Here is a 13,678-nt window from a genome sequence, read left to right on the forward strand (position 1 = left end):
TTGGTCATGGAAACAGGGAGGCAGGCTTGTGAGAAAAGGGCATGAGGAGGAAGACGTGTTAAATGCTGCAAGGGTGTCAACAGGATGAAAGTGAGAAAATAACGTGTGTTCACCATTGTTGATTATTACGTGTGTACTATAAAATATTTTTTCTTTGCTGGGACCTAGTGCTGTAAGTGCTGCCTGTGTGTTTTTACTACTTTTACGTTTTTGTTAATTATCCAAATGCTTGTGATTTTAGGAAGCTGGAAATTTAATCAACCTAGTCTTTCCCAGCCTTTGGCTGTGTTAAACCAACCAGCAATCAAAGAACAAAATTCTGTAAATTTTTAGTTGTAGTATCAATAATATATAATTAATACATATAGATCATTAAATCCTTCATTTGCCATTTGTTTCTGTGAGTGAAACTTTATATTTCATGATTGTTGTTAGGTGCCATGAAGTCAGTCCCGACTCATAGCGACCCTGCGTACAATAGGACGGAACGTTGCCTGGTCCTGATCTGTCCTCATGATCGCTGTTGTGCTTGAGCCTGTTGTTGTGGCCACCGTGTCAGTCCATCGCAGGGAGGGTCTTCCTCTCTTTGGCTGACCCACTACTTTACCAAGCATGACGTCCTTCTCCAGGAACTGATCCCTCCTATTTCATGATTGAACATATGTAAAAAGATGTGCTAACTTGCTAGCACACTCCCTCCGAGAGCCTTAGCACTAGTTCTCCCCCCGATTGCCACTCCCACTATGTTCATGACTGCCTATCCCATTTCCTCACCACCTTCAGGCTTGATTCACGTGTTATCGTGTGCTTCACATCATTAGTCGTTAGAGAAATGCAACTGAAAACCTCACGAGATGCCACTCCGTGTCAGTTGTTGGTGTTAATTGCCGTCAGGTCAGTTCCAACTCATGCGACCCGTGTGTGCGGAGTAGAACTGCTCTGGAGGATTTTCAGGAGTGTGATGTCTCAGAAACAGATCACCAGGCCTGTCTTCTGAGGCGCCGGAACCACCAGCCTTTTGGCAAGTAGTCGACCGTTTGACCATTTGTGCCACCCAGGGACTTCCCATACCTATAGTAATGCGTAAAGAAGTTTTATTGTTGTAAAAAAAAAAAAAAATGTGTAACACAACAAATGCCAGTTGAGCGTTTTTCAGGTGTACCATTGAGTGATATCCGTTAATCACGTGCTCCGACCCATAATCATCACTAAATTTCCCTTCGCCATGAGCAAATACTCGCTGCCTCCTAAGCAGTGGCTCTCCCTTTCCCCATCCTTCCTGCCCTTGGTAACCACGAATAAAGTTTGGTCTCTATACGTTTACCTGTCCTTGTTATTTCTGATAAGTGAGCTCATACAGTGTTTGTCCTTTTGGATTATTTCACTGAGCATACGGTTTTTGAGGTTCATCAGCATTGTAGCATGAATCAGCCCTTCATTCCTTTTAGCAGCTGAATGGTATTTCGTTGTATGTATGTACCACATTTTGTTTATTCATTTCTCTACCAATGGGCATTTAGGTTGTTTACACCTTTTGGCTCTTGCAAATAGAGCAGCAGTGACCACTGGTGTACATGTGTCTGTTCGCGAGCTGCTCCTTCCACATCTCTTGGGTGTATACCTAGAAGTGGTATTCCTGGGTCATATGATATTTATATGTTTAACTTCTGGAGGAACTGCCAAACGGTTTTCCACAGAGGCTCTTCCATTTTGCATCCTCACCAGTAATGGATAAGCGTTTCACTTTCTCTACATCCTCGCCAACATTTGTTATTGTTATTATTTTTTTTAATCTTAGCCATCTTGGAGTGAAGTGATACCTCATTGTGGTTTTGATTTGCACCTTTCGAATGTTTAATGAAGGTGCCCTGGTGGCGCAGTGGTTAAGCACTCAGCTGGTAACTGAACGGTTGGCCATTCAAACGCCCTAGCGGCTCCGAGGAAGAAAGATGTGACAGTCTGCTTCCATAAAGATTTACAGCTTTGGAAACCCTATGGGGCAGTTCTACTCTGTCTTATAGGATCACTATAGTCGGAATCAACTTGATGGCAGTAGGTTTTTTTGGTTATTAATAACGTTGAGCATTTTTTTCAGATGCTGTTGGCCATTTGAGTATCCTCTTTGGTGAAATTTCTGTTCAAGTCCTTTGAACATTTTTTGATTGGGTTGTTTGTCTTTTTGTTAAGTTATGGAGGTTTTATATGTGTATTTGGATATTAGACCCTTGTTGGCTATATGGTTCCCAAATTTTCTCTCAGTCTGTATGTTTTCTCTTCAGTTTTTTGATAAAGTCCTTTGATAAACAAAAGTACTTAATTTTTTTATAAAGTCCCATTTATTCATTTTTGTCTTTTGTTGCTAGTACTTTTGTTATAATATTTGATAACCCATTGTTAAAACCTGGAGTGCTGGTATTGCCGTGGTTAAAACACTTAGCTGCTAACAGAAAGGTCGGCGGTTTGAATCCACCAGCCACTCCGCAGGAGAAAATGTGACAGTCTGCTTCCGTGAAGATTTACAGCCTTGGAAACCCTATGGGGCAGTTCTACTCTGTCCTATAGGGTCACTATGAATTGGAATCGACTCAAAGGCAATGGGGGGAGAAGGGGGTTTATTTTTTGTTGTTGTTGTTGTTAAAAGCTAGGCCCCACAGCCACATCTTTTTTTTCCTAAGAATTTTATGATTTTAATATTCACGTTTAGGTCCTTGATCCATTTTTAATTGGTTTTTGTGTATGGTGTGAGGCATGGATCCTGATTCATTCTTCGGCATGTGGAAATCCAGTTTTTCTCAGCAACAGTTATTAAAGAGACTCTCCCTTCCCCATTAAAGAGACTCTCCCTTCCCCTTTGAATGGACTTAGCACCCTTATCAAAAATCAGCTGACCATACATGTATGGGTTTATTTATGGACTTTCAATTCTAGTCCATTATTCTATGCGTCTGTTGTTATACCAGTACCAGACTGTTTTGATCATTATAATTTTAAAATCAGGAAGTGTGAGTCCTCCCACCTTGTTCTTCTTCTTCAAAATTCCTTTGGCTACTTGGGGCCTCTTGCCTTTCCATATAAAATTGAGAATTGGTTTTTCGGTTTCTGTAAAGAAGATTATTGAAATTTCGGTTGGGATTGCGTCAAATCTATAGATTACTTTGGGTAGTAGACACATCTGAGCTATATTGAGTTTCCCAACCATAAAAAACCATAGAATGGTTAAAATTTTTAAAACTGACAGTACCAAGTCCTGGTGAGGAGGCAGAACAAATAGAATTTTTTATTTTGCTGGTGGGAATGCAAACTGGAACAGCCTATTTGGAAAACAGTTCGACGGTTTCTTAAAAAGTTAAACATACATATGTGATATAACCAAGGAATCCCACTTTTTGGTAGTTACCAAAGAGAGATGTTAACAAAAGTTCTCACAAAAACCTGTACATGCACGTTTAGAGCAGCTTTATTTATAATTGCCAAAACAGGAAGCAATCCAAATTTCTTTCAAGAGACGAATGGAAAAACAAATTGGTACATCCATAAAACAGAGTATTAGTCAGCAATAAAAGAAAGAGACTACGGACACACGCAATATGGATGCATCTCAAGTATGTGATGCTAAGTGAAAGAAGCCAGATAGAAAGGGCTGCATACTGTAGGATTCTGTTTATATGTCATTCTGGAAAAGGCAAAACCGTAGGGACAGAAAAAAGCAGTGTTTGCCAGGGGCTGGAATAGGGCGACGAGATTGACCACGAAGGACATTTTTTGGGAGTGATGAAACTTTCCATATCTCAATTATGGTGGCAATTACATAGCAGTATACCTTTCTTAAAAAAAAAAATTTTGCGGGGGGGAATGAAAATTTATTTTGTGCAAATTACACCCCAGTAAAGCCTGGTGATGCAGTGGTTAAGAGAGCTGTGGCTGCCAACCAAAAGGTCAGCAGTTTGGATCCACCAGCCGCTCCTTGGAAACCCTATGGGGCAGTTCCACTCTGTCCTATAGGTTATCTATGAGTTGGAATCGACTCGATGGCAACGAGTTTGGTTTTTGGGTAAACCTGCTTTACCACCACTTGTCTGTCAGTTTGTCATACCGTGGTGGTGGCTTGCATGTTACTGTAATACTGGAAGCTATGCCACTGGTATTTTAAATACCAGCTGGGTCACCTGTGGTGGACAGGTTTCAGGAGAGCTTCCAGACTAAGACAGACTAGGAAGAAAGCCCTGGCAGTCTACTTCCAAAAGTTAGCCTGTGAAAACCTTATGGATCACAAAAGAACTTTGTGAGACTTGCTTGCTTTGGACATGTCATCAGGAGGGATCAGTTGCTAGAAGAAGATATCATGTTTGGTGAAGCAGAGGAACAACGAGGGTGAGGGAGACATTCGGTGAGATAGATTGGCACTCATGTGGTCATAAGATGACTTGAACAAGATGGACTTGAACACTGTGAGGATGATGCAGAACCAGGCAGCTTCTTTCTGTTGTACATGGGATCACCATGAGTCAGAGTCCATGCGATGACAGCTAACAAAAAAATAACCTGACTTTACAACAACAAAAAGATTGTTAGTGGTGCAGTTTTTAAGCACTTGGCTGCCAACCTTTTGGTTGGTGGTTTGAATCCCTTTAGCTGCTCCTTGGGAGAAAGATGTAGTGATCTACTCCTGTAAAGATTACAGCCTTGGAAACCACCTGGGGCAGTTGTACTTTGTCCTGTAGGGTTGCTATGAGTTGGAATTGTCAACGGGTTTGGTTTCATTTTACAACATCCACAAATGTGACTCCAGCCATGATGACCTTCCCTGATGACCTGTTTTTCATGACACTGTCCCCCACCCACCTTGTTCAAGGATTTCCCTCTTCCCTGTTTCTGATTTGTAAAACCCTTCACAGGGTCTCCAGGAACTATTGTGTCATCTCTAGGTTGTTGCCATTTTAGTTGAAGAGTCAAGATCATTTGACCTTTCTTCATTGATCTTGCTTTTCTATCCTTTTAAGTTTTCACCCATTTCACATTTTAATTTTTTTACTCTGAATACATGAATTTTTTAAATGATTTTTTAAAAAAAATTATTGTGCTTTAGGTGAAAGTTTACAATGCAAATTAGTTTCTCATTCAAAAATTTATGCACAAATTGTTTTGTGACATTGGTTGCCATCCCTGAAATATGTATCAGCCCTGTGCCCCCTTTCCCTTTCCACCCCAGGTTGCCCATGTCCATTCTTCTGGATTGCCTGCCCCTTCCTGCCCTCTTATCTTTGCTTTTAGGCAGGTATTGCCCATTTGGTCTCATATGCTTGTTTGAACTAAGAAGCAGGTTCTTCATGTGTATAATTGTTTTCTAGGCTTATCTAATCTCTGGCTGAAAGGTGAACTTCAGGAGTAGCTTTACTTCTGAGTTAACGGGGTATCTGGAGGCCATAGTGTTGGGGGTTTCTCTAGTGTCTGTCACACTAGTAAGTCTGGCCTTTTTTGTGAATTTGAATTTTGTTCTACATTTTTCTCCTGCTCTGCCTGGAAGCCTCTATTGTTATCCCTGTCAGAGCGATCTGTGGTGGTAGCTGGGCACCATCTAGTTATTCAGGGTTCAGGCTTGTGGTCCATTAGTCCTTTGGACTACAGTTTTCCTTACATCTTTGCTGTTTTTCATTCTCCTTTGCTCCAAATGTGGTGGAACCAATAGATGTATTTTAGATGGCCGCTCCTGAGCTTTTCAGACCCCAGATGCTGCTCACCGAAGTAGGATGTAGAACATCTTCTTTATGAACTATGTTATGGTAGTTGGCCTAGATGTCCCCCAAAACCATAGTCCCCAGCCCTTAGCCCCAGTAACTCGGTCCCTCAAGGTGTTTGGATATGTCTAGGAAGCTTCTGTAACTTTGCCTTGGTCAAGTTGTGCTGACTTCCCCTATATTGTATGTTGCCTTTCCCCTCACCAAAGTTAGCATTTGTCTACTAGTTAGTTAGTGACTTCCCCACCCTTCCCCTCTCTCATAACAATCAAAGATTGTTTCTTACTGTGTGTAACCCTTATCTTGAGTTTTATAATAGTGGTCTCATACAGTATTTGTCCTTTTTTGACTGACTTATTTTACTCAGCATAATGCCTTCCAGATTCATCCATGTTGTAGAACGTTTCTTGGATTCACCTTTGTCCTTTATCGCGTAGTATTCCACTGTGCGTATATACTATAATTTGTTTATCAGTTCATCTGTTGATGGGCACTGTCTTAGTCATCTTGTGCTGCTATAACAGAAATACTACAAGTGGATGGCTTTACAAAGAGAAATTTATTCTTTTACAGTCCAGTAAGTAGGCTAGAAGTCCAAATTCAGGCGCTAGTTCCAGGGGAAGTCTTTCTCTCTGTCTGCTCTGGAGGGAGGTCTTTGTCATCAGTCTTCCTTTGGTCCGGGAGCATCTCAGGGCAGGAACCTCAGGTCCAAAGGATGCGCTCTGCTCCTGATGCTGCTTTCCTGGTGGTATGAGGTCCTCATGTCTCTCTGCACACTTCTCTCTTTTGTATCTCAAAAGAGATTGACCTAAGACGCTACCTGATCTTGTAGACCTCATCAGTGTAATTGCCGCTAATCCATTTTGCTACATCGTAGTGATAAGATTTACAACATATGGGAAAATCACATAAAATCATGGGCAATCACACAATACTGGGACTCATGGCCCAGCTAAGTTACAGATATTCTGGGGGGACACGGTTCAATCCATAACAGGCACTTAGTTTGTTTCATCTTTTTGCTACTGTGAATAATGCTGTAGTGAACATGAGTGTACATATGTCTATGCATATGATAGTTTTTCTCTGGGTTATATTCCTAGGAGTGGGATTGCTGAATCATATGATATTTCTATTTCTAGCTTTTTAAGGAGGCACCATATCATTTTCCACTGTGGTTGTACCATTTTACATTACCACGAGTGCATAAGAGTTTCAGTCTCCCCTGAAACCTCTCCAACATTTGTTATTTTGTTGTTGTTTTTTTTGTTTTTTATTAGTACCAGTAGTGTCAGGGTAAAGTGGTACAGTGGTGTCAGGGTGAGATGGTATCTCATTGTAGTTTCAAGTTGTATTTCTCTAATGGCTAATGATCATGAGCATTTCTTCATGTATCTGTTAGCCATTTGAATGTCTTTTTTGGTAAAGTGTCTGTTCATATCCTTTGCTCATTTTTTAATTGGGTTGTCTTTTTGTTGTTGAGGTGTTGAAGTGTTCTATAGATTTTACAGATTAGGCTCTTGTTGGATGTGTTGTAGCCAAAACGTTTTCCCCAGTCCATAGGTTCTCTTACTGTTTTGTTGAAGACTTGCGATGAGCCGAAGTGTTTATAATTTTTAGGAGCTCCCAGTTACCGAGTTTATCTGCTGGTATTCATGTGTTGTTGGTCATGGTTTGTATTCTATTTATACCATGTATTAGGGCCCCTACCCTTGTCCCTATTTTTTCTTCCATGATCTTTATTGTTTTAGGTTTTACATATAGGTCTTTGATTCATTTTGAGTTAGTTTTTGTGTATGGTATGAGGTATGAGTTCTGTTTTGTTTTTTTTTTTACTTATGGACATCCAGTTTTTTCAACACCATTTGTTAAAGAGACTGTCTTTTCACCATTTAATGGACTTTGGTCCTTTGTCAAAGATCAGCTGAGCATAGGTGGGTGGATTTACATGTGGGTTCCAATTCTGTTCCATTGGTCTGTATGTCTGTCGTTGTACCAGTACCAGGCTGTTTTGACTACAGTGACTGTATAGTAGGTTCTGAGATCAGCTAGTGTGAGGTCTCCTACAATAATGCTTTGCTTATCCGGGGCCTTTTTCCTTTCTATAGAAAATTGGTGATTAGTTTTTCTATCTCATTGAAGAATGCTGTTGGTATTTATATTGGGATTGTATTATATCTGTAGATCACTTTGGGTAGAATTGACATTTTCACAATGTTGAGCCTTCCTCTCCGTGAACATGGCATGCTTTTCTATTTATGTAGGTCTCTTTTGGTTTGTTGCAGTAGTGTTTTGTAGTTTTCTTTGTAGAATACATGAATTTTTAACATAAGTAATTTGTATTAAAGAAAAAAGGCTGTGCTGATGAAATAAAGATTGTGTTTCCATGGCTAATACACACATTTTTCTCCATAGATAGCAGTGAATGCCTCGCAGATGACTGTAGCATCATTGCTGGGGGGAACCTCACTGGCTGGCACCCAGACTCTGCTGCTGTACTATGGCGGAGGGTCTTGGGAATCCTTGGGGATGTGAATAACATCCAGTCACCGAAGATCCATGCCAAAGTTTTTGGCTATCTCTATGAACTCTGGTACAAACTAGCAAAGGTATATCCTGCTACCTTACGTTTTATTCCAATATGGGAAAATTTACTTATCATTTAATGTAAAAACTATGTTGCAGTTAACTGCTAAACATGTTAGGTCTTTAAGCAAAGAGGTCCCTGGATGGTGCAAATGATTTGTGCTGGATTACTAACCTAAAGGTTGGCAGTTCAAACCCATCTAGCAGTACCATGGGAGAAAGGCCTGGTGATCTGGTTCCATTAAAATTACAGCCAGGAAAGCCCTGTGGAGCAGTTTTGCTGTGTAACACAAGGGTTGCCATGAGTTGGAATTGACTTGACGGCAATAAGTTTAGTTTTTGTTTTTATACTTGATTATCAAAGAATAAATAATTACATTTATAGTGGCCATGTTAAAAATGCAAAAGAATTATTTCATCTCGCCCATGAGTAGAATGTTACCTTACCAAAATCAATCCCATTACTGTCAAGTCAAATTCCGACTCAGTGACGCTATCGGACAGAATAGAACTGCCCAATAACGTTTCCAAGGCTTTAAATCTTTATGGAAGTGGACTGCCGAGTCTTTCTTCTGCGGAGCAGCTTGTGGGTTCCAACTGCCAGCCTTTCGGTTAGCAGGTGGGGGCACTTAACCACTGTGCCACCAGGGCCCCTGTAAAAAAAAATAGAGTATTAAGCAGTTTTAATTATTCTCTTTATAAAACCAAAAGCCAAACCAACTGGTTTCATTGTAAAAATTTGGAAAAATGTTAACATCCCCATTCCACAGACATAAGCAGTGTTAATAGATAGTCTTATTTCTGTGGATGACCACATCTTTACAGAGGAAAACCTTAGAGCACATAGTTTTCATTCTGGTTTTTGTTACTAGCATACATGTTTCCATGTCATTAAATTTTTTTCAAAAACATGATTCATGTTTGTACGGTATAATTCGTTAAACCATTCCTTATTAGTTAGAGTTCAGGACATCTCCAGGCATTAACATTCAAGGAAAAACAATGCCCTAGTTTTGTGTTTAAATCTAAAAATGTACCGTAAATCAGACTCACAATTTAAATGGACAGTAGATCTCATGATGAAAGAAAAACTTGTAAGTATCATATGTAGGTTTTTCCACAATTAAGTGGGAGCAGCTATTGGGCTATGGAAGACAGTATTCAAACAGCATTAAGATAAACTGAGTGTTACCTTCCCTAAACCTCTCTCTCCTGTTTTATATTAGATACGGGATAATCTAGCGATTAGCCTAGATAACCAGTCTTCTCCGTCTCCACCAGTCTTGATCCCACCACTCAGAATCTTTGCATCATGGCTATTTAAGGCAAGTGGATTTGTCTTTATTCCTTTACTGAAATTTCCTCTTCCTTTCTGAAATTGAGTTTTAAAAAGCATGTAATTGCCTAAGACTGCATGTTTCGAAGACAGGCTGGAAGCTACTGCATCCCACACCACTGTAAATGACTCTTAGGGAAAGCCATGAAGTCAGTGAAATGTTGAAATGCTTTGTATCTGGAGTTGATTTAATCTTTAAACGTCATCTCCTTGGCAGGCTACGACGTTGCCAAATGAATACAAGGAAGGCAAACTACAAGCCTACAGACTGATCTGCGCCATGATGACCAGACGCCAGGACGTTCTGCCTAACTCAGATTTCCTGGTGCATTTCTACCTGGTGATGCACCTTGGATTGACCAGCAAGGATCAGGTATCCGTGACTCCTGTATAATGATGGCTAGCAGTTGGAAAGTGGTTTTTACTTCTTACAGGTGTTAGGATTGATGAAAATACATCAGAAATGTTGACATTGTCAGTATCTTCACCTCTTTCACACACAGGAACCAGAATGGTCTTTCAGAAATCTAAGTCAGGTTTTATGACATCCCTGCTTCATGTCCCCACTGAGTGCATTCCATGTACCTGAATTTGAATCTTATTCCATGACCTGTACTGTTCTATATGATATAACCTCTGCAAAGTTAGCATGTTTTGTGAAAGACCCCAATCATAAATTGAGGATCCTGACATGCCTTTTTTTTTTTAATTTTCATTGTGCCTTAAGTGAAAGTTTACAAATCAAGTCAGTCTCTCACACAAAAACTTATATACACCTTGCTACATACTCCCAGTTGCTCTCCCCGCTAATGAGACAGCCCACTCTCTCCCTCCACTCTCTCTTTTCATGTCCATTTCACCAGCCTCTAACCCCCTCCACCCTCTCATCTCCCCTCCAGGCAGGAGATGCCAGCATAGTCTCCAGTGTCCACCTGATCCAAGAAGCTCACTCCTCACCATCATCCCTCTCCATCCCATTGTCCAGTCCAATCCCTGTCTGAAGAGTTGGCTTTGGGAATGGTTCCTGTCCTGGGCCAACAGCAGGTCTGGGGGCGGTGACCACCGGAGTCCTTCTAGTCTCAGTCAGACCATTAAGTCTGGTCTTTTTTCAAGAATTTGGGGTCTGCATCCCACTGCTCTCCTGCTGCCTCAGGGGTTCTCTGTTGTGTTTCCCTGTCAGGGCAGTCATCATCGGTTGTGGCCGGGCACCATCTAGTTCTTCTGGTTTCAGGCTGATATAGTCTCTGGTTTATGTGGCCCTTTCTTTCTCTTGGGCTCGTAAAATTACCTTGTGTCCTTGGAGTTCTTCATTCTCCATTGATCCAGGTGGGTTGAGACCAATTGATGATGGCTGCTTGCTAGCGTTTAAGACCCCAGAGGCCACTCTCCAAGGTGGGATGCAGAATGTTTTCTAAGTAGATTTTATTATGCCAGGATCCTGATTTTTTTTTTTTTTTTAATTTTTATTGAGCTTCAAGCGAATGTTTACAAATCAAGTCAGTCTGTCACATATAAGTTTATATACACCTTACTCCCTAATGAGTCAGCCCTTCCAGTCTCTCCTTTCATGAAAATTTTGCCAGCTTCCAACCCTCTCTACCCTCCCATCCCCCCTTCAGACAGGAGATGCCAACACAGTCTCAAGTGTCCACCTGATACAAATAGCTCACTCTTCATCAGCATCTCTCTCCTACCCACTGTCCAGTCCCTTCCATGTCTGATGAGTTGTCTGCGGGAATGGTTCCTGTCCTGTGCCAACAGAAGGTTTGGGGACCATGACCACCGGGATTCCTCTAGTCTCAGTCAGACCATTAAGTATGGTCTTTTTGTGAGAATTTGAGGTCTGCATCCCACTGATCTGCTGCTCTCTCAGGGGTTCTCTGTTGTGCTCCCTGTCAGGGCAGTCATCGGTTATGGCCAGGCACCAGCTAGTTCTTCTGGTCTCAGGATGATGTAAGTCTCTGGTTCATGTGGCCCTTTCTGTCTCTTGGGCTCATAGTTATCGTGTGACCTTGTTGTTCTTCATTCTCCTTTGATCCAGGTGGGTTGAGACCAATTGATGCATCTTAGATGGCTGCTTGTTAGCATTTTAAGACCCCAGACGCCACATTTCAAAGTGGGATGCAGAATGTTTTCATAATAGAATTATCTTGACAATTGACTTAGAAGTCCCCTTAAACCATGGTCCCCAAACCCCCGCCCTTGCTCCACTGACCTTTGAAGCATTCAGTTTATCCCCGAAACTTCTTTGCTTTTGGTCCAGTCCAGTTGAGCTGACCTTCCATGTATTGAGTATTGTCCTTCCCTTCACCTAAAGTAGTTCTGATCTGCTAACTAATCAGTAAAAAACCCTCTCCCACCCTCCCTCCCTCCCCCCATCGTAACCACAAAAGTATGTGTTCTTCTCAGTTTATGCTATTTCTCAAGATCTTATAATACTGGTCTTATACAATATTTGTCCTTTTGCCTCTGACTCATTTCGCTCAGCATAATGCCTTCCAGGTTCCTCCATGTTCTGAAATGTTTCACAGATTTCGTCGCTGTTCTTTATCGATGCGTAGTATTCCATTGTATGAATATACCACAATTTATTTACCCATTCATCCGTTGATGGACACCTTGGTTGCTTCCAGCTTTTTACTATTGTAAACAGAGCTGCAATAAGCATGGGGGGTGTGCATATATCTGTTTGTGTGAAGGCTCTTGTATCTCTAGGGTATATTCCGAGGAGTGGGATTTCTGGGTTGTATGGTAGTTCTATTTCTAACTGTTTAAGATATCGCCAGATAGATTTCCAAAGTGGTTGTACCATTTTACATTCCCACCAGCAGTATATAAGAGTTCCAATCTCTCTGCAGCCTCTCCAGTATTTATTATTTTGTGTTTTTTGAATTAATGCCAGCCTTGTTGGAGTGAGATGGAATCTCATCGTAGTTTTAATTTGCATTTCTCTAATGGCTAATGATCGAGAGCATTTTCTCATGTATCTGTTAGCTGCCTGAATATCTTCTTTAGTGAAGTGTGTGTTCATATCCTTTGCCCACTTCTTGATTGGGTTGTTTGTCTTTTTGTGGTTGAGTTTTGACAGAATCATACAGATTTTAGAGATCAGGCGCTGGTCGGAGATGTCATAGCTGAAAATTCTTTCCCAGTCTGTAGGTGGTCTTTTTACTCTTTTGGTGAAATCTTTAGATGAGCATAGGTGTTTGATTTTTAGGAGCTCCCAGTTATCTGGTTTCTCTTCGTCACTTTTGGTAATGTTTTGTATTCTGTTTATGCCTTGTATTAGGGCTCCTAGGGTTGTCCCTATTTTTTCTTCCATGATCTTTATCGTTTTAGTCTTTATGTTTAGGTCTTTGATCCACTTGGAGTTAGTTTTTGTGCATGGTGTGAGGTATGGGTCCTGTTTCATTTTTTTGCAAATGAATATCCAGTTATGCCAGCACCGTTTGTTAAAAAGACTATCTTTTCCCCAATTAACTGACACTGGTCCTTTGTCAAATATCAGTTGCTCATATGTGGATGGATTTGTATCTGGGTTCTCAATTCTGTTCCATTGGTCTTTGTGCCTGTTGTTGTACCAGTACGAGGCTGTTTTGACTACTGTGGCTGTATAATAGGTTCTGAAATCAGGTAGAATGAGGTCTCCCACTTTCTTCTTCTTTTTCAGTAATGCTTTACTTATCTGAGGCTTCTTTCCCTTCCATATGAAGTTGGTGATTTGTTTCTCCATCACATTAAAAAATGACATTGGAATTTGGAGGATCCTGATATATCTTGATGAGGAGTTATTTTAATTTCTTCCAAAGAAATTTCATGGTTAAGTTGGAAGGGAGAGAAGGCCTAAGGAGCCATTAGCTGCGGCCCCCTCCTTGAAGACCCTGGGTATGGGGTGGAATGTGACCACCCCGGCCCTATTTCCTCCTTTGGGAAGACCTTTGGCAGGCTATCAGCAGGGGCATAGGGAGAGGGGTTATGGAAGAGGGACATTCGCACTCTTGACGTGATGTTTGAGTATCAG

At 41.1% G+C, this 13,678-nt stretch overlaps 1 protein-coding gene across 14 annotated transcripts in view; it reads left to right on the forward strand.

Moving 5' to 3' along the window:
* The window catches only part of RALGAPA2 (Ral GTPase activating protein catalytic subunit alpha 2), a 421,554-nt gene that overhangs the window by 194,763 nt on the left and 213,113 nt on the right, over positions 1-13,678 (forward strand). For all 14 annotated transcript variants that reach the window (XM_023549982.2, XM_023549976.2, XM_023549977.2 and 11 more), the window contains 3 exons: positions 8,151-8,344; positions 9,548-9,646; positions 9,875-10,030. In XM_023549982.2, the coding sequence (XP_023405750.1) occupies positions 8,151-8,344; positions 9,548-9,646; positions 9,875-10,030 (449 nt within the window). The remainder of the gene's footprint in view (positions 1-8,150; positions 8,345-9,547; positions 9,647-9,874; positions 10,031-13,678) is intronic.

Source organism: Loxodonta africana, chromosome 24 (assembly GCF_030014295.1).
Source record: "Loxodonta africana isolate mLoxAfr1 chromosome 24, mLoxAfr1.hap2, whole genome shotgun sequence".
Lineage (NCBI taxonomy): Eukaryota > Metazoa > Chordata > Mammalia > Proboscidea > Elephantidae > Loxodonta > Loxodonta africana.